A 22,009-nucleotide genomic window follows, 5' to 3' on the forward strand; every position below is an offset into this window, starting at 1 on the left:
ACATGGTATTACGCCTAGTAATAATGCAAAGCGTCCTACATGGTATTACGCCTAGTAATAATGCAAAGCGTCCTACATGGTATTACGCCTAGTAATAATGCAAAGCGTCCTACATGGTATTACGCCTAGTAATAATGCAAAGCGTCCTACATGGCATTAAGCCTAGTAATAATGCAAAGCGTCCTACATGGTATTACGCCTAGTAATAATGCAAAGCGTCCGACATGGCATTAAGCCTAGTAATAATGCAAAGCGTCCTACATGGTATTACGCCTAGTAATAATGCAAAGCGTCCGACATGGTATTAAGCCTAGTAAGAATGCAAAGCGTCCTACATGGTATTAAGCCTAGTAAGAATGCAAAGCGTCCTACATGGTATTAAGCCTAGTAAGAATGCAAAGCGTCCTACATGGCATTAAGCCTAGTAATAATGCAAAGCGTCCGACATGGCATTAAGCCTAGTAATAATGCAAAGCGTCCGACATGGCATTAAGCCTAGTAATAATGCAAAGCGTCCGACATGGCATTAAGCCTAGTAATAATGCAAAGCGTCCTACATGGCATTAAGCCTAGTTAGAATGCAAAGCGTCCTACATGGTATTAAGCCTAGTAATAATGCAAAGCGTCCGACATGGTATTAAGCCTAGTAAGAATGCAAAGCGTCCGACATGGCATTAAGCCTAGTTAGAATGCAAAGCGTCCCATCTCAGTGTTTCCGTTGTAGTCATTTACACTGTATTACAAGCCGCTGATGCACGCCTTTGGAACATCTACATTTAAAAAAGTATAATAAATCAATTTAATATACACCATCACAATAAATACATGATTTATTTTAGTCAGGTCTAAAGAAGCACTGTAATATGAAGAAAATGTAACTAGTTACAAGATCACATTTTGGAATCTGGCTAATGATTAGCCCAATAGGGTAATCATTTTATTTATAGCATATTTATTTATAGCCAATATGCTGCATCAGTTGGGTTGATAATGATTATTGCTAGTAGCATACCTGAAAATATAGACCATGCATACATTGGCTAAATGCATGGTCCAATATGTTAAAAATAATTAAAAATAATTGTACCAACATGTTATTGGGCTCATTTCTGGAGTTGGAAATTATATTTGAGATGGTGTCAGCATAATTTATTTTCATTCATTTTGGAGTAGAATGTCCACTTAGAAAGTCACCAAAACTGAGATGCTCAGTCCTTCTACGTAAAAAATTATCCGGGGGGACCAGAACCTCCAAAAAACAAGGGGGGGGGAGGTGCCCCATTCAACCCCCCCTCTCCACAACCCCGGAGACAGACTGGATATAGGGATGTCACTACCTTTGTTTTGACATGAACAGCAATAAATCAATATGATTCGTTACAAATGTTTTGAAAACACAAAGATTAAAGTTTGTGTGGGACAGATCTCAGGGAGGGGGTCTGAAAGGAAGGAAATGCAGGGAGAGAGCGGCTCCTAATGCTTAGTATCAGTCAATATAAATCGATTTACTTTGGACAGGTTGACTCTGGGCGGCGCCGGTGGAGCTGTCGCCTCTGCAGCGGTGCCGTTGTCTCCCAGGCCAGGTGCACCGAGTCGTGCCAGCAAAGAGCGGAGCTGGGGGACAGAGATGGTGGCATTGTCCCCATATCGCTCCAACAGGCCCTGCAGCACCTGGGCCGGAGAAGCCTGGTCTTCGCCGAGTGCTCTCCCCAGGGGACACAACAGCAGGGCAAGGGAGAGGAAGACTGTCAGCTGGGCCACACAGACCGAGCAGCCATGGACGGGACTCTGAGTCATGATGACCCCTCCACTGGCTGGGTTACGGCTGGGGAACAGAAAGAGAGCAAAATGGGTTAGTTAGTAGTTCTGGCTGGCTGAGGAGAGGTCACTGAGGTGGATTGGTAGGTCTGGCTGAGGAGATGGGAGAGCCAAGGTGACTTAGTTAGTAGGCCAACAGTGGATTCTGGCTGGGGAGAGGAGAGGTCATAAAGGTCACAGAGGGGGTCAGTAGGCCAACACAGTGACTGGTTCTCAAACCTTTTTGTGCAGCCAGCCAGCCAGCCAGCCACACACACCAAGTTTCATTGTCTTACACCTGGTACAATGAACAGAGGAGAGAGCAGGGAAAACCCGATCCCCAGCAACCCGAGCCCAAACACAATTACACCCTGATCTCACATAATAACAGTAGCCATTCCATGACAGGAAAATGGGGTAGCTACAATGACACACAGTTATGCATCAGAGGACAAATTCAGTCAACAGTCCAGAGTCTAACACACACACACACAGAGGACCAATTCAGTCAACAGTCCAGACATCAATAATCCATATTACATCATTGCAGTTGACTAAGTGAGATGAGGGAGGGAGGCTAAATAAACGCAAAGTAAACGGTTCAGAACAAGGTTTCTATTCATTGCCTTGCAGTATGAAAGACTTACCTCTTCCAACCGGAGTAGTGTGACGGGGCTTAGAGCTTTTATGTAGAGCCCTCGGTACAGAGTAGAGCCCTCGGTGCAGAGTAGAGCCCTCGGTGCAGAGTAGAGCCCTCGGTGCAGAGTAGAGCCCTCGGTGCAGAGTAGAGCCCTCGGTGCAGAGTAGAGCCCTCGGTGCAGAGTAGAGCCCTCGGTGCAGAGTAGAGCCCTCGGTACAGAGTAGAGCCCTCGGTGCAGAGTAGAGCCCTCGGTGCAGAGTAGAGCCCTCGGTACAGAGTAGAGCCCTCGGTGCAGAGTAGAGCCCTCGGTGCAGAGTAGAGCCCTCGGTGCAGAGTAGAGCCCTCGGTGCAGAGTAGAGCCCTCGGTGCAGAGTAGAGCCCTCGGTACAGAGTAGAGCCCTCGGTACAGAGTAGAGCTCTTAGGTCTTCCGTCGGACTTGGGTAGTAGAGTGAAGAGAGAGAAAGAGCAGGGCAGTCAACTGTGGGAGAGAAAAAAATATGAGTTTAAAACTTAGAGCTAAAACGGAAAAGTACAAACAAAACCTCAGTGTAGCAGCCAGCCACCATGGAAACACAACTTGTATACCCACTTGCCTCACACTAGACTGTAGCAGTCAGTTCAGACATTGGGAAACCAAGCAGATGCCACAAACCCACAACAGTCTAAGAACTCCAGTCACTTCCACTGACATTCCTTGTCGATTCCGGTTTAGTTCGAAGATAAAAAACAGTTTAGAATGTGTATGTGGCCTGGGATATACAGATAGTTTTTGAAAGCCAGTCTGGTTCAGGGGTCAACAGTATACTGTCCCATAGCAGGACTTGGCGTGTACAGTCTCTCTCTTGCCCTCTCTCCCTTTCTCTCGGTTTGTTTCTCTGTGTGTCTGCTGGGAAGAGGCTCAGTGTGACCTGTCCTTGTATGACACACAGAATTGGAAAGGGCAGAGGGAGGTAAAGAGCCACGGAGGGGCAGAGAGAGGTAAAGAGCCACGGAGGGGCAGAGGGAGGTAAAGAGCCACGGAGGGGCAGAGAGAGGTAAAGAGCCACAGAGGGGCAGAGAGAGGTAAAGAGCCACGGAGGGGCAGAGAGAGGTAAAGAGCCACGGAGGGGCAGAGAGAGGTAAAGAGCCACGGAGGGCAGAGAGAGGTAAAGTGGCACGGAGGGGCAGAGAGAGGTAAAGAGCCACGGAGGGGCAGAGGGAGATAAAGAGCCACGGAGGGGCAGAGGGAGATAAAGAGCCACGGAGGGGCAGAGAGAGGTAAAGAGCCACGGAGGGGCAGAGGGAGATAAAGAGCCACGGAGGGGCAGAGGGAGATAAAGAGCCAGCAGAGACCAGGCTTTGTGGACTCTAGCTCCGACTACATCGATTTGCTCAAGGTCAATACTTCAAAAATGAAAATCATGAAACGCCCACCTTGTAGCTACGTCTGTCCTCTGTAGTTGCATGTCTTTCTTTGTTTGTCAATGACAACTCACAGCAAATGTGTCAGTTGATGTCCTCTCCACTCTGTTGTCTATAATGAACTTCACCTTCCTTCACCATGGAGTGAAGTCCGCCAGAGTAAAATCAAGCAACTGGTGCTCAAAGTTTCATGGCAAAACCTCCAGACTCTGTCTAGCGAGGTGTGGAGCTGGGTGGGAGTGCTAACCATATGGAACACAACCCAGACTACTAAATCATCAGGTTAGAACGAGATGTAGAAGTTTAAACACATCCAAGAGATTAAGCAGGAACTGCTGAGTATAAACATTAAAAAAAGGCCCAGTGCAGTCGAAAATGTGATTCTCCTGGGTTTTATATACACTGAGTGGACAAAACATTAGGAACACCTTCCCACTATTGAGTTGCACCTAGAGCTGTTTCTGTCATGACATTTTGTCAGCCGGTTATTGTCACGTAAAAGACTGCTGGTCTCACTGTATTTGACTGTTTATTAACATAAACCCATTTAGCATATCCAGGTCTCCAGCTGTATACAAGCCTCTGATGCCTTTGGAACGAATACATTTTTAAAAAATGAATCCATGATATATTTTAGTCAGGTCTAAAGAAACACTATGATATGAAGAAAAGGCTTTTTAGAAGAACCGATTATGAGTTTGCCTACTGCATGTTATCTGGCTATGCTCTGTGACCTTGGCTGTAGGCTTGTTCATTTAGCTGACAAGATATGCTTATAAATCCTGTGCCATTATTTTATATTATAGGATTTTACAGTAAGAAGAATATAACTGAACTCAGTTGAATGAAATAGAAAGGACATTTTTCCCATTCCGGAGTGAGAGCACATATGAAGTGGCTACTGTATGTTGTATGTTGTAAAAGTGATCATTTGAAACAGGTCCTATATGCTATTTTTAGAGTTATTTGGCAACTTTAGTTGTGAACGATACAAACCTTAGAATGTGTTAGAAATCTACACATATATGGGCTGCATGATGCGACTACAGGATATTGATGATTTCAAAAGGTTGTGAAAAAAGCTTGCTCTCTGATCCTCGCCTCAGGCTGCACAGCTGTTCTCTCATCAACTGATCACATTTTCACCCATCAGACTATTCTCAACGTAATCTTGTCTTTACTAATATGTAAAATGAGTGTTGATTTAGAATGGCCCATTATCAAAGGGGCGGGAAGAGGGGCAGGGGGGAAAAAATACGTCATCTGTATGTACTCGAATAGTGAATGGGAGGCCGTGCATTCCCGCCGGTCCGTTTTGTAGGCTACAGCCTCAATTGGTTGGCGCATGGACTCTACAAGGTGTCGAAAATGTTCTACAGGGATGCTGGCCCATGGTGTCTCCAATGCTTCCCACAGTTGTGTCAAGTTTGCTGGATGTCCTTTGGGTGGTGGACCATTCTTGACACACACAGGAAACTGTTGAGGGTGAAAAACCCAGCAGTGTGGCTGTTCTTGATGCACTAAAACCGGTGTGCCTGGCACCTACCGCCATACCCTGTTGAAAGGCTCCCTCTGAATGGCACACAGACACAACACGTCTCAATTGCCGCAAGGCTTAAAAATCCTTCTTTAAACTGGTCTCCTCACATTCATTTCAAATAAAATGATATTTGTCACATGCGCCGAATGCTTACAAGCCCTTAAACCTGATGAGGATAGAGGGCGCTATTTACACTTTGGGCGAAAAACGTGTCCAATTTAAACGGCCTCGTACTCTATTCTTGCTCGTACAATATGCATATTATTATTACTATTGGATAGAAAACACTCTCTAGTTTCTAAAACCGTTTGAATTTTGTCTGTGAGTAAAACAGAACTCATTTGGCAGCACACTTTCTGACCAGGAAGTGGAAAGTCTGAAAATTATGCTCTGTTCAAGGGCCTGCCTATAAATGGGCATGACACGTATGAGTATACATGCACGTCATACACCTTCCCCTAGATGTCAAGAGGACGTGAGAGAAGAAAGGAAGTGTTTATCTTGGTCTGAGGTGGAATAAATCATCTTGGCACGACGAGTCATCCATTTTTTTTTCTTCTGGAGAGCGCGCAGATGGACCTGGAATTGCCTTTTGAAAAGCTGTCGTTATAGGCGAATACTTTCTCCGGCTTTGATTTTATTTGATACATGTCACAATATCATCGTAAAGTATGTTTTTTTCAATATAGTTTGAATAGATTATTGAAATTTTTTCGGGACGTTAGGCGTGTTGCTGACGATGGGGTGTTTGTTGACGATGGGGAGCTTCGCGCCACTTGTCCAGTGTGCTGGCTAAATCAAGAGGGAAAAACGATGTTCTAAATCCAAACAACGACTGTTCTGGACAAAGGACCCCTTGTCCAACATTCTGATGGAAGATCAGCAAAAGTAGGACCCATTTTGTGATGCTATTTCATATATCTGTCGAACTGTATACTAGTAGTTTTGCGCCCCGGTTTTGGCCACTCTCTTGCTATAACATAAGCCTTATGTCGTAATGAAGATATTTTTAGAATTCTAACACTGCGATTGCATTAAGAACTAGTGTTACTATCATTTCCTATACAACATGTATTTTTTTGTAATGTTTATGAATAGCTATTTGGTCAGAATAGGTGAGAGTCTAATAGAAATATCCGCACATTCTGGGAAAAAGAAGCTACATTAGCATAATGGATAAAAACTGATTTCAGCTCTAAATATGCACATTTTCGAACAAAACATAAGTGTATGTATAACCTGATGTTATAGGACTGTCATCTGAGGAAGGTTTATGAAGGTTAGTGAAAATTGATATCTTTTGCTGGTTTATTCGCTAACGCTAACGTGCCTATTGCTATCGCTAACGTGCCTTGATGAATGAATGTGGTTGTGTGTAGGCTATTGTAGTAAGCTAATATAATGCTATATTGTGTTTTCGCTGTAAAAAAATTAAAAAATCTGAAATATTGGCTGGATTCACAAGATGCTTGTCTTTCATTTCTGTACACGATGCATTTTTCAGAAATGTTTTATGATGAGTATTTAGGTATTCCACGTTGGTCTCTATATTTACTCTGGCTGCTTCAGTGCTATTTTTGACGGTAGCTGTGATGGTAGCTGCAATGTAAAACTGATTTATACCTCAAATATGCACATTTTTCGAACAAAACATAGATTTATTGTGTAACATGTTATAAGACTGTCATCTGATGAAGTTGTTTCTTGGTTAGTTTGGTTGGTTCTTGGTTAGTTAGGTTGGCTTTGTGCATGCTACCTGTGCTGTGAAAAATGTCTGTCCTTCTTTGTATTTGGTGGTGAGCTAACATAAATATACGTGCTGTTTTCGCTGTAAAACATTTAAAAAATCGGACATGTTGACTGGATTCACAAGATGTGTATCTTTCATTTGCTGTATTGGACTTGTTAATGTGTGAAAGTTAAATATTTCTAAAAAATATATTTTGAATTTTGCGCTCTGCCTTTTCAGTGGAATGTGGGAGGAGTTCCGCTAGCGGAACGCCTCGGCCTTAACCAACAATGCAGTTAAGAAAAATGAGTTTTAAAAAATAGATACGTAAACAAATAATTAGTCTGGTCAGTCTGTCATAAAAAGAGTGTTCCTAATGTTTTGTACACTCGGTGTATATTTCTAAACTATGAGATTGGACATATACTGTGAAATTGTCAACAAAAAAAAAAGCCTTTTTAGTGTAAAATCGCCTGAAATATCAGCCTGTTTTGGTGAGATTAAGTTTTGGCCTGACATCACCAGGCGGTAAATTAGTTTGACCAAGAAGAAAACTTCTCTGCCAATAACAGGTCGTTTTCAGTTTCCCCCTTCCCAAGTCAGATCACTCAGACAGTCCTAGCAAAATTCTTGCTTGAGAAATTCCTCTCTGCTAAGAAGATATTTCTCTTCCTTTTTGACCATTTAATTGAAAACAAAAATCACAGTAAGGTACTTCAATTGTTACCCAGAAATGATTTGATAGAGATAAAAAAAACAGTTGCACTGGACCTTTAAAATACTGTGGTCCTGAATGGATAAAAATACCCATAATACTGTGCAGGGCTGACTCAGAGTTCTCAGGATGACAAGGTAAAGTAATAGTAGTGAAGAGGTTTATAATGTCCAGGCATGTCTCCAGAAGTTATATTTAGACCACATATAGATAAGGTGGTAGGATCAGTCAGTCTTCTCTAGTCAATACCAGCCAACCTGACTCCCTGCCAGGACCCTGGTCTCTGACCTGTGTGTCGGCTACACTGCTGCATAACAAAACTAGGGTTTGGGGACTATGACGTAAAAGATCACACATATTTAGGTTATTACAGGAACATACAGTACTTGACATGGATGGAGAGAAGAGACGGGGGAACCAATAGGCTACATGGATGGAGACAGAAGAGACGGGGGAACCAATAGGCTACATGGATGGAGACAGAAGAGACGGGGGAACCAATAGGCTACATGGATGGAGACAGAAGAGACGGGGGAACCAATAGGCTACATGGATGGAGACAGAAGAGACGGGGGAACCAATAGGCTACATGGATGGAGACAGAAGAGACGGGGAACCAATAGGCTACATGGATGGAGACAGAAGAGACGGGGGAACCAATAGGCTACATGGATGGAGACAGAAGAGACGGGGGAACCAATAGGCTACATGGATGGAGACAGAAGGGCTACATGGATGGAGACAGAAGAGACGGGGGAACCAATAGGCTACATGGATGGAGACAGAAGAGACGGGGGAACCAATAGGCTACATGGATGGAGACAGAAGAGACGGGGGAACCAATAGGCTACATGGATGGAGACAGAAGAGACGGGGGAACCAATAGGCTACATGGATGGAGACAGAAGAGACGGGGAACCAATAGGCTACATGGATGGAGACAGAAGAGACGGGGGAACCAATAGGCTACATGGATGGAGACAGAAGAGACGGGGGAACCAATAGGCTACATGGATGGAGACAGAAGAGACGGGGGAACCAATAGGCTACATGGATGGAGACAGAAGAGACGGGGGAACCAATAGGCTACATGGATGGAGACAGAAGAGACGGGGGAACCAATAGGCTACATGGATGGAGACAGAAGAGACGGGGGAACCAATAGGCTACATGGATGGAGACAGAAGAGACGGGGGAACCAATAGGCTACATGGATGGAGACAGAAGAGACGGGGGAACCAATAGGCTACATGGATGGAGACAGAAGAGACGGGGGAACCAATAGGCTACATGGATGGAGACAGAAGAGACGGGGGAACCAATAGGCTACATGGATGGAGACAGAAGAGACGGGGAACCAATAGGCTACATGGATGGAGACAGAAGAGACAGGGAACCAATAGGCTACATGGATGGAGACAGAAGAGACAGGGAACCAATAGACTACATGGATGGAGACAGAAGAGACGGGGGAACCAATAGACTACATGGATGGAGACAGAAGAGACGGGGGAACCAATAGGCTACATGGATGGAGACAGAAGAGACGGGGGAACCAATAGGCTACATGGATGGAGACAGAAGAGACGGGGGAACCAATAGGCTACATGGATGGAGACAGAAGAGACGGGGGAACCAATAGGCTACATGGATGGAGACAGAAGAGACGGGGAACCAATAGGCTACATGGATGGAGACAGAAGAGACGGGGGAACCAATAGGCTACATGGATGGAGACAGAAGAGACGGGGGAACCAATAGGCTACATGGATGGAGACAGAAGAGACGGGGGAACCAATAGGCTACATGGATGGAGACAGAAGAGACAGGGGAACCAATAGGCTACATGGATGGAGACAGAAGAGACAGGGGAACCAATAGGCTACATGGATGGAGACAGAAGAGACGGGGAACCAATAGGCTACATGCATGGAGACAGAAGAGACGGGGAACCAATAGGCTACATGGATGGAGACAGAAGAGACAGGGGAACCAATAGGCTACATGGATGGAGACAGAAGAGACGGGGAACCAATAGGCTACATGGATGGAGACAGAAGAGACGGGGAACCAATAGGCTACATGGATGGAGACAGAAGAGACAGGGAACCAATAGGCTACATGGATGGAGACAGAAGAGACAGGGGAACCAATAGGCTACATGGATGGAGACAGAAGAGACGGGGAACCAATAGGCTACATGGATGGAGACAGAAGAGACAGGGAACCAATAGGCTACATGGATGGAGACAGAAGAGACGGGGGAACCAATAGGCTACATGGATGGAGACAGAAGAGACAGGGAACCAATAGGCTACATGGATGGAGACAGAAGAGACGGGGGAACCAATAGGCTACATGGATGGAGACAGAAGAGACGGGGAACCAATAGGCTACATGGATGGAGACAGAAGAGACGGGGAACCAATAGGCTACATGGATGAAATACCAGGCAGTAGTCACATCCACCTACCGGCTCTTGATATGCTGTAGTAAATAGGCTAGCCTGGAGACGAGGTCACCAGTGCCCCATCACTGTTCCCACATCGCAACCTGGGCCCTAATCCAAAAAGTGTCTCAGGAGTACTGATCTATGATCAGTTTTGCCTTTTAGATCATAAGGAATCAGATGATATGGATTTATGGACAGATCCTAGATCAGCACTCCTACACAGATGCTTTGCGGATACGAGTCCTGATCTGTCAAAGAGTGAAAGAGCGAGTGAGTTCTTCATCGATTACATAACAGTACAATCAGCAGTGCTATCAGAACAGTGTTGCCCCAATGATCCCCCCCCCCCCCCAGCAGCGGTGGCAAAGTTAGCGTGGCACAGTCTCTGACCTAACATTTTAGAGGTCCCTCCTCTTGGCCGCACAGAAAACATGTTGCTGTTTTAAAATGTTATTTCCTGCATTTCTACACATTTTGCCATAGCATAAGCCCTCTGAGTGACTTAAACACTAGAACAAAATGTGGGTGTCATGAAAGGACATTTTAGAATTTTTGATTATTATTTTTTAATCTTGTGGTTGTTAGTTCTTAAAGATTATATTATTTATAAATATACAGCTCTATTTTCGACATACTTTATATCTGGTTTTAGTCGTTTCAAGTTCAAACTGAAAACTTTATCATCCTGAAAATTATTTTTGGTGGTGAAAGAGCTGAGAAGATATGTTTATTTTTTTACCATTTTAATTTAAAACAAATCACAGTAAGGTTCTTGTTAGCCAGTAATGATTTGATATTGAGATAATAAAAAACTGCTGCATTGTACCTTTAACTAGCCTGCGACTGCACAAACAGCTCTGGGACCAGGTTTAATGACCTTCCTCTGCAGAGTCAGCAGGAAACTCATGATAGAACTCAGGGAAAGTGGAAGACAACCAGCAGGAAACTCAGTGCACTATTACTATAATAACCTCAAAAAAAAGACTGGTGTTGTCTTTCATCACCGTCTGCCTGACACCACACTGCCCCAAGTCTGCTAGAGGTTAGTCAATGTAGGCTATCACAACACACAGACAGGACATCTAGGAGGGGAGTCAATGGAAGGAAGTGAGACGGAGTTACAGTTAAGACACTACAGTAACTTAAATGAGCTTGGCGTTTATGCATGCAATACACACACAGATGACTTTCTCTAAAATCGGCAATAAGTTGTGCCATAAAAGGCGATACGCCATTGCATAAACCATATATTTATGAGAGAAAGTCAATCATTATGAAGGCACTACTTTTGACTGAACACGTCGCAGCTTCTCTCAACTGTGAAGTCAGCCTGGCACAGACAACCCACATTCAGCTACTGTAACAAGTTGCCGCCTGGCCTCCATAACACTCAGTGGAAAGTTCATCAAAGCAATTTGACGATTGGGGAAAAAAAATAAAAAAGAATAGTGACGGAACATTTAAAGTCTGTTTACGGTGTGTCATAAAGTTGCCACAGAATCTGCTGAAAACAGCACTATCCTCAAGACGTAGGCTAGACACATGATACACCGCCAGCAACACACTTAACCAGAGTTCTCAGCCTACTTTAGAAACCTTTGTAATATTCTGTATCCGACAAATCACAATTCCCCCCGAACTCCACATAGCCTAATAAGGAACAAACTATGTAACAGGTTGAAAATCAAAAAGTTAACTTGCCAGCTTTAGAAGATCTTTCTCGTCAGAAAAAAAACGTTGATAAAAGCTGAAGCTTTCACCTCAGAAACAGGTTGCACTTTGAGTCTTCTTCAAGAGGTTTTGACTGACAAGAGTATCTTATAGTGTAGGGGGAGATGGGGGGAGGGGGTGTAAACTATGTAGAGGGGAGATGGGGGAGAAAGCCCACAACACAACCCTAACATTCTGTGAGAACTTAATTATAGAGTTCAGTAAAATCTCAGGACAGGTGATGTTATTAACCAACACTGACATTGTCATTAGATGACAAAGCATTTAATAGATCAGGGAAACTCAGAAAACACACACACACACACACGCTCACCTCAGAATGAGTATGAGGCTGAGTGCTGGCAGGAGTGGCAGAACATGAGAAAGAATAATCTATACATTGTAATTTTATATGTATTCACTATTGGGCTAGAATACTAATCCATCCATTAATAGAATTCCTCACAGTAGTGAAATAATAAGTTACGCCACCTTCTAAAACAGCTTCTGGCAAGATCGTAAAAAAAATAAAAATACAGTGTGCTTCTTCTCTGAGGGTAGCCTTGTGAGAATCCGTAGGCGAGCGAGTAAACTCCTACTTCCATCCGCTCTTCATGCTAAAGTGCAAACATCCCTGTATATATTGTTATTTTTTTACTGCTGCTCTTTAAATGCTTGTTACTTTTATCTCTTATCATTTTTCTTTAACTGCACTGTCGGTTAGGGGCTCGTAAGTAAGCATTTCACTGTAAGGTTGTATTCGGCACATGTGACTCATTTGATTTGATTATTGGAAAATAAAATTGATAACCTACATTTAAGATTATCCTACCAACGGGACATCAAAAACTGTAACATTTTATGTTTCACCGAGACGTGTCTGAACGACGAACCGGACAATATAGAGCTAGCGGGATTTTCCATGCACCTCTGGTAAGATGAGGGGTGGGGGTGTGTGTCTATTTGTCAATAACAGCTTGTGCGCAATGTCTAATATTAAAGTCTTGAGGTATTGCTCGCCTGAGGTAGAGTACCTTATGATAAGCTGTTGACAACATTATCTACCAAGAGAGTTCTCATCTATATTATTCGTAGCCGTCTATTTACCACCACAGACCGATGCTGGCACTAAGACCGCTCTCAACCAACTCTATGAGGCCATAAGCAAAGCAAATGCCACCCTGAAGCGACGCTCCTAGTGGCCTGGGACTTTAATGCAGGAAAACTTAAATCAGTTTTACCAAATCTTTACCAGCATGTCACATGTGCAACCAGGAAAATAAATAAAATCCTAGACCACCTTTATGCAAACAAATCTCTCCCCCGCCCACCCTCCATTTGGCAAATCTGACCATAATTCTATCCTCCTGATTCCTGCTTACAAGTAAAAACTAAAGCAGGAAGCACTAGTGACTCGCTCAATACGGAAGTGGTCAGATGACGCGGACGCTACACTACAGGACTGTTTTGCTAGCACAGACTGGAATATGTTCCGGGATTCATCCAATGGCATTGAGGAGTACACCATCTCAGTCATCGGCTTCATCAATAAGTGCATCAACGACATCTTCCCCACAGTGACTGTACGTACATATCCCAACCAGAAGCCATGGATTACAGGCAACATTTGCGTCTGGAGCTGCCGCTTTCAAGGAGCGGGAGACTAATCCGGATGCTTATAAGAAATCCCGCTATGCCCTCAGATGAACAATCAAACAAGCAACGCGTCAATACAGGATTAAGATTGAATCCTACTACACCGGCTCTGACGCTCATCAGATGTGGCAGGGCTTGAAAACTATTACGGACTACAAAAAGGGAAACTCAGACGCGAGCTGCCCAGTGACGCATGCCTACCAGATGAGCTAAATGCCTTTTATGCTCGCGTCGAAGCATGCAACACTGAAGCATGCACAAGAGCACCAGCTGTTCTGGATGACTGTGTGATTATGCTCTCGGTAGCCGATGTGAACAAAACCTTTAAAACAGGTCAACATTCACAAAGCCGCGGGGCCAGACGGATTACCAGGACGTGTACTCAAAGCATGCGTGGACCAACTGTGTCTTCACTGACATTTTCAACCTCTCCCTGACCAAATCTGTAATACCTACGTTTCAAGCAGACTACCATAGTCCCTGTGCCCAAGGAAGTGAAGGTAACCTGACTAAATGATATCCGCCCTGTGGCACTCACGTCGGTAGCCATAAAGTGCTTTGAAAGGCTGGTCATGGCTAACATCAACAACACCCTCCCGGACACCCTAGACCCACTCCAATTCGCATACCGCCCCAACAGATCCACAGATGACACAATCTCAATCGTACTCCACACTGCCCTTTCTCACCTTGACAAAGGGAACACCTATGTGAGAATGCTGTTCATTGACAACAGCTCAGCGTTCAACACCATAGTGCTCACGAAGCTCATCACTAAGCTAAGGACTCTAGGACTAAACACCTCCCTCTGCAACTGGATCCTGGACTTCCTGATGGGCCGCCCCAAGGTGGTAAGAGTAGGCAACAACACGTCTGCCACACTGATCCTTAATACTGGGGCCCCTCAGGGGTGTGTACTTAGTCCCCTCCTGTATTCCTTGTTCACCCACGACTGCATGGCCAAACACGACTCCAACACCATCATTAAGTTTGCTGACGACACAACAGTGGTAGGCCTGATCACCAACAACGATGAGACGGCCTATAGGGAGGTGGTCAGAGAACTGGCAGTGTGGTGCCAGAACAACAACCTCTCACTCAATGTGAGCAAGACAAAGGAGCTGATTGTGGACTACAGGAAAAGGCAGGCTGAACAGGCCCCCATTAACATCGACGGGGCTGTAGTGGAGAGTGAGGATCGAGAGTTTCAAGTTCCTTGGTGTACACATCACCAACGAACTATCATGGTCCAAACATACCAAGACAGTCGTGAAGAGGGCACGACAAAACATTTTCCCCCCTCAGGAGACTGAAAAGATTTGCCATTGATCCCCAGATCCTCAAAAGGTTCTACAGCTGCACCATCGAGAGCATCCTGGCATCACCGCCTGGTATGGCAACTGCTCGGCATCTGACCATAAGGCGCTACAGAGGGTAGTGCAAACGGCCCAGTACATCACTGGGGTCAAGCTTCCTGCCATACTGGACCTATATAATAGGCAGCGTCAGATGAAAGCCCATAAAATTGTCAGAGACTCTAGTCACCCAAGTTATAGAGTTTTCTCTGCAACAGCACGGCAAGCGGTGCCGGAGCACCAAGTCTAGGACCAAAAGGCTCCTCAACAGCTTCTACCCCCAAGCCATAAGACCGCTGAACAATTAATAAAATTGCCGCCGGACAATTTACATTGAACCGCGCATTTGACAAATAAAGTTGGATTTGATTTCGTCACGTTGAAACAATAGCTATTGAAGAGCGCAAAGTGGTTTAATGAATGACAGAGATAGCAGCAATCAACCCTCTTTAGTTCTAGATAGATGTCTACTGTATCTCCCTCATCCTTGATCAAACAGGTCAGATCAAATCCAATTTCATTTGTCACATACGTCGAATACAACAGGTGTAGACCGAACAGTGAAATGCTTACTTACAAGCCCTTTACCAACAATGCAGTTTTAAAGAAAAATAAGAGTTGAGAAAATATTTACTAAATGAGCTAAAGTAAAATAAATGAGTAATAATAAAATAACAACGACAAGGCAGAGTAGAAGGGGTACAGGTTAGTTGAGGTAATATGTACATTCAGGTAGGGGTAAAGTGACTATGCATAGATAATAAACAGCGAGTAGCACCATGCTAAGAAAAAAAGGGGGTTGCTGGAGTCTTTGGAAATCCAGAGGTCCTGGATGGCAGGAAGCCACACCCCCAGATACTAGCTAATTTAGCTAATGTTAACCGGGTTAGACTAATCCAGATTAGTTAGGGGATTAAAGAACAACTAACGTTAACTAGTAGATAGTAAAGCTAGCTAGCTGGTTACATATATTTATAGCTAACTAGCTTGAGATACGTAGAGGTTGATGCAGCACCTCGAGTTCATAGCTGGAGAGTCGACACCCAACCAGTATGATAGTTAGCGTCTATGTATGGGTTAGCTAGCTGCTAACAACCTTCAGTGCCTATTGATTAAATCAAATGTTATTTGTCACATGCACCGAATACAACCGTACAGTCAAATGCTTACTTACAAGCCCTTAACTCTATTTCTTGAACTGCATTGTTGGTTAAGAAAATATTTACTAAACAAAGTAAAACAAATAACAATAACGAGGCTACATACAGGGGGTACCGAGTCAATGTGCGGGGTACAAGGTTAGTTGAGGATTATGATAGTATCTTCTGGCCGGGGAGGTTTTGTTAGACATACTGCGGTACTTTGGCGACTAAGAAAGTATTTTTTAAAACATCCCGCTTTGGGCTGGATGTGTCCATGTGTAGTACATACAGTGCCTTTAAGTATTCACCCGCTGATACTTTCTCTACATTTTGTTGTGCCTGAATTTAAAAAGGATTTAATTGAGATTTTGTCAATGGCCTACACACAGTAGCCTAAAATGACAAAGTGGAATTATGTTTATATACATTTTAACAAATGAAAAGCTGAAATGTCTTTAGTCAATAAGTATTCAACCCCTTTGTTATGTCAAGCATAAATAACTTCAGGAGCAAAAATGTGGTTAAACCCTTAAAGTCGATATAAATATAGTTTGCCCTAAAAACTATTATGACCCCTCTATGGAAAGCTGAGACTCTCACGATGTCAGTGTTTTTCTCTGGGACGCCCACAGGCCTCAAGACTTATTGAAGGTTCCCCTGTACAAGTCGAAAAAAAATTAATGGAAGTATACTGAAGAAAAATATAAAAGCAACATGTAATAATTGCAGTAACGATTTTACTGAGTTACAGTTCTCAGTAAAAGTACAGTTCTCAGTAAAAGTACAGTTCTCAGTTACATTTAAATTAATTCATTAGGCCCTTACTCTATGGATTTCACATGACTGGGCAGTGGCACAGCCATGGGTGGGCATAGGCCCATCCACTTGGGAGCCAGGCCATCCCACTGGGGAGTCAGGCCCAGCCAATCAAAATGAGTTTTTCCCCACAGAAGGGCTTTATTACAGACAGAAATACTCCTCAATTTCACCAGCTTTCCGGGTGGCTGGTCTCAAGACAATCCTGCAGGTTTAGAAACCTGTATTGGAGGTCCTGGGCTGGTCTGCGTGGTCTGCGGTTGTGAGGCCAGTTGAACGTACTGCCAAATTCTCTAAAACGACGTTGGAGGCGGTTTATGGTAGACAAATTAACATTCCATTTTCTGGCAACAACTCTGCTGAACATTCCTGCAGTCAGCATACCAATTGCACGCTCCATCAAAACTGGAATCTGTGGCATTGTGTTGTGAAACTTTTTGTCCCCAGTACAAAAGTGCACCTGTTTAATGATCATGCTGTTTAAAATCAGCTTCTTGATATGCCACACCTGTAAGGTGCATCTTGGCAAACGGAGAACTTCTAACTAACAGGGATGTAAACACACTTGTGGACAACATTTGAGAGAAATAAGCTTTTTGTTCGTATGGAACATTTCTGGGATCTTTTATTTCTGCTCAAGAAACATGGGAACAACACTGTAACGGCAGCCTTCCCTCTCTTCACTATAAGAGAGGGTGGAACAGGGATCGGACCAACACGCAGCGTAGCCAGTGCTCAACATGTTTAATTAAACAAAAACAGTGAACACTTACAACGAACAAAATAACAAAATGTGGCAAACCGAAACAGTCCTATCTGGTGCAGAATACAAACACAGAGACAGGAAACAACCACCCACAATCCCCAACACAAAACAAGCCACCTATATATGATTCTCAATCAGGGACAACGATTGACAGCTGTCTCTGATTGAGAACCATATTAGGCTGGACACAGAAACAGACTAACTAGACACACAACATAGAATTCCCACCCAGCTCACGTCCTGACCAACACTAAACAAGCAAAACACATAAGAACTCTGGTCAGGATGTTACAGTACCCCCCTCCTGAGGTGCGGACTCCGAACGCACCCCTAAAACTCAAGAGGAGGGTCTGGGTGGGCATCTGTCCGCGGTGGCGGCTCCGGCGCAGGACGAGGACACCACTCCACCACTGTCTTTGTCCCCCTCCTTAGCGTCCTTTGAGTGGCGACCCTCGCCCACGACCTTGGCCTAAGAATCCTCCCCAAGACCCCCACATGATTTAGGAGGTAGCTCAGGACAGAGAGGTAGCTCAGGACAGAGAGGCAGCTCAGGACAGAGAGGCAGCTCCGGACTGAGTGGCAGCTCCGGACTGAGTGGCGGCTCCTGACTGGCTGGCGGCTCTGGCGGCTCCTGACTGGCTGGCGGCTCTGGCGGCTCCTGACTGGCTGGCGGCTCTGGCGGCTCCTGACTGGCTGGCGGCTCCTGACTGGCTGGCAGCTCCTGACTGGCTGGCGGCTCCTGACTGGCTGGCGGGCGGCTCCTGACTGGCTGGCGGGCGGCTCCTGACTGGCTGGCGGGCGGCTCCTGACTGGCTGGCGGGCGGCTCCTGACTGGCTGGCGGGCGGCTCCTGACTGGCTGGCGGGCGGCTCCTGACTGGCTGGCGGGCGGCTCCTGACTGGCTGGCGGGCGGCTCCTGACTGGCTGGCGGGCGGCTCCTGACTGGCTGGCGGGCGGCTCCTGACTGGCTGGCGGCTCCTGACTGGCTGGCGGCTCCTGACTGGCTGGCGGCTCTGGCGGCTCCTGACTGGCTGGCGGCTCTGGCGGCTCCTGACTGACGGACGGCTCTAGCGGCTCGGGACAGACGGGCGGCTCTAGCGGCTCGGGACAGACGGGCGGCTCTAGTGGATCGGGACAGACGGGCGGCTCTAGCGGCTCGGGACAGACGGGCGGCTCTAGCGGCTCGGGACAGACGGGCGGCTCTAGCGGCTCGGGACAGACGGGCGGCTCTAGCGGCTCGGGACAGACGGGCGGCTCTAATGGCTCGGGACAGACGGGCGGCTCTGAAGGCTCGTGGCAGACGGGCGGCTCTGAAGGCTCGTGGCAGACGGATGGCTCAGATGGCGCTGGGCAGACGGATGGCTCAGATGGCGCTGGGCAGACGGATGGCTCAGACGGCGCTGGGCAGACGGATGGCTCAGACGGCGCTGGGCAGACGGATGGCTCAGACGGCGCTGGGCAGACGGATGGCTCAGACGGCGCTGGGCAGATGGATGGCTCAGACGGCGCTGGGCAGACGGATGGCTCAGATGGTGCTGGGCAGGCAGGCAGCTCAGACGGCGCTGGGCAGACGAGCAGTGCAGGCAGCTCAGACGGCGCTGGGCAGACGAGCAGTGCAGGCGGCGTTGGGCAGACGGCCGACTCTGACCTGCTGAGGCGCACAGTAGGCCTGGTGCTTGGTGCCGGAACTGGTGGTACCGGACTGGAGACACGCACCTTAAGGCTAGTGCGGGGAGCAGGAACAGGGCACACTGAATTCTCAAAGCGCACTATAGGCCTGATGCGTGGTACCAGCACTGGTGGTACCGGGCTGGAGACACGCACCATAGGGCTAGTGCGTGGAGGAGGAACAGGGCGCTGGAGACGCACAGGAGGCTTGGTGCGTGGTGCCGGAACTGGAGGTACTGGGCTGGAGACACGCACCACAGGGAGAGTGCGTGGAGGAGGAACAGGGCTCTGGAGACACACAGGAAGCCTAGTGCGTGGTGTAGGCACTGATGGTACTGGGCTGGGGCGGGAAGGTGGCGCCGGATATACCGGACCGTGCAGGGGTACTGGCTCCCTTGAGCACTGAGCCTGCCCAACCTTACCTGGTTGAATGCTCCCCGTAGCCCGACCAATGCGGGGAGGTGGAATAACCCGCACTGGGCTGTGTAGGCGAACCGGGGACACCATGCGTAAGGCTGGTGCCATGTACACCGGCCCGAGGAGACATACTGGAGGCCAGATATGTTGAGCCGGCTTCATGGCACTTGGCTCAATGCTCAATTTAGCCCGGCCAGTGCGGGGAGGTGGAATAACCCGCACCGGGCTATGTACACGTACAGGAGACACCGTGCGCTCTTCCGCATAACACGGTGTCTGCCCGTACTCCCGCTCTCCACGGTAAGCATGGGAAGTGGGCGCAGGTCTCCTACCTGACTTCGCCACACTACCCTTTAGCCCCCCCCCCCCCCCCAAGAAATTTTTGGGATTTCTTCTCGGGCTTCCTGGCCAGCCGTGTTCCCTCATAACACCGGTTCCCCTTCTCAGCTGCTTTCGCTCTCCTAGCTGCCTCCACCTGTTCCCATGGAAGGCGATCCTTACCAGCCAGGATCTCCTCCCTTGTGTAGCAACCCTTTCCGTCCAATACGTCCTCCCAAGTCCATTTCTCCTGGTCCCACTGCTGCTGCTGCTGCCGTTGCTGCCCGTTGCTACGCTGCTTGGTCCGGGTTTGGTGGGTGGTTCTGTAACGGCAGCCTTCCCTCTCTTCACTATAAGAGAGGGTGGAACAGGGATCGGACCAACACGCAGCGTAGCCAGTGCTCAACATGTTTAATTAAACAAAAACAGTGAACACTTACAACGAACAAAATAACAAAATGTGGCAAACCGAAACAGTCCTATCTGGTGCAGAATACAAACACAGAGACAGGAAACAACCACCCACAATCCCCAACACAAAACAAGCCACCTATATATGATTCTCAATCAGGGACAACGATTGACAGCTGTCTCTGATTGAGAACCATATTAGGCTGGACACAGAAACAGACTAACTAGACACACAACATAGAATTCCCACCCAGCTCACGTCCTGACCAACACTAAACAAGCAAAACACATAAGAACTCTGGTCAGGACGTTACAAACACTTTACATGTTGGGTTTATATTTTTGTTCAGTATATGACTGTTTAGTGCCAAAAATAGGAGGATAAATACAACAAACAAAAACATAATATATATATTTTTTTTTTCTCCCCCTGATCTCTCAGATAAAGGATAGACAGTTCAGAATAAACTTCCTTTAAATGTTTATTTTAGGACTGTTGTGCCATGTAGTAAATATGTTATTCAATGTGTTTGTACTGGCTAATAGCAGTAATGCCAAATAAATGTTAATTTAAAAAAAATTATATATATTTTTTGATACTTCAAGGAGTCTAAAAATTCAATATCAAATAGCAAAATGATCCTTGGTATGACCTTCTTTAAAAGAATCCATGTAGCTTAGTAGAACCTCCCCTCCCCCGGCTTAGACAGCTCTTAGACTTATCGGTCGACAAGTAACATAATACGTTGCATGGACTCAATAATAGTGTTTAAAATGGTTTTTGAATGACTACCTCATCTCTGTACACCACACATACAATTATCTTTGGTCCCTCAGTTGAGCAGTGACTTTCAAACAGTCTCAATCACAAAGACCAGGGAGGTTGGTAGATGGGCACCTAATGGTAGATGGGTTTTTAAAAAATAATTAAAAAGCAGTCATTGAATGCCCCTTTGAGCATGGTGAAATTATAAATTACACTTTGCATCCATTCACTGCGAAGACACAGGCGTCCTTCCTAACTCAGTTGCCGAAGAGGAAGGAAACTGCTCAGGGATTTTACCATGAAGCCAATGGTGACTTTTAAACAGTTAAAGTTTAATAGCTGTGATAGGAGAAAACTGAGGATGGATCAACAACATTGTAGTTACTCCACAATACTAACCTAAATGACAGAGTGAAAAGGAGGAAGCCTGTACAGAATACAGATATTCCAAAACATGCATCCTCTTCGCAATAAGGAACGAAAGTAAAACTGCAAAAAAATGTGGCAAAGAAATTCACTTCATGTCCTGAATAAAAAGCATTATGTTCGAGAAAAATCCAACACCACATCACTGAGTACCACTTCATATATTCAAGCATGATGGTGGCTGCATCTATTATGGGTATGCTTGTCATCGGCAAGGACTAGGGAGTTTTTCAGGATAAAAAGAAACAGAATAGAGCTAAGCACAGGTAAAATGCTAGAGGAAA

The 22,009-nt window shown here is 45.9% G+C and overlaps 1 protein-coding gene across 1 annotated transcript in view; it reads right to left on the reverse strand.

Annotated features, from left to right (window-relative positions):
• slc39a14 (solute carrier family 39 member 14) overlaps window positions 1-22,009 on the reverse strand; it is a 54,957-nt gene that overhangs the window by 30,043 nt on the left and 2,905 nt on the right. Inside the window, exons 2-3 of the mRNA XM_039013789.1 lie at window positions 2,445-2,916; window positions 1,510-1,825 (exon numbers count right to left, since the gene is read on the reverse strand). Of these exons, the coding sequence (XP_038869717.1) occupies window positions 1,510-1,797 (288 nt within the window). The 5' untranslated portion in view covers window positions 1,798-1,825; window positions 2,445-2,916. The remainder of the gene's footprint in view (window positions 1-1,509; window positions 1,826-2,444; window positions 2,917-22,009) is intronic.

This window comes from Salvelinus namaycush, chromosome 18, assembly GCF_016432855.1.
Source record: "Salvelinus namaycush isolate Seneca chromosome 18, SaNama_1.0, whole genome shotgun sequence".
NCBI classification, from domain to species: Eukaryota; Metazoa; Chordata; class Actinopteri; order Salmoniformes; family Salmonidae; genus Salvelinus; species Salvelinus namaycush.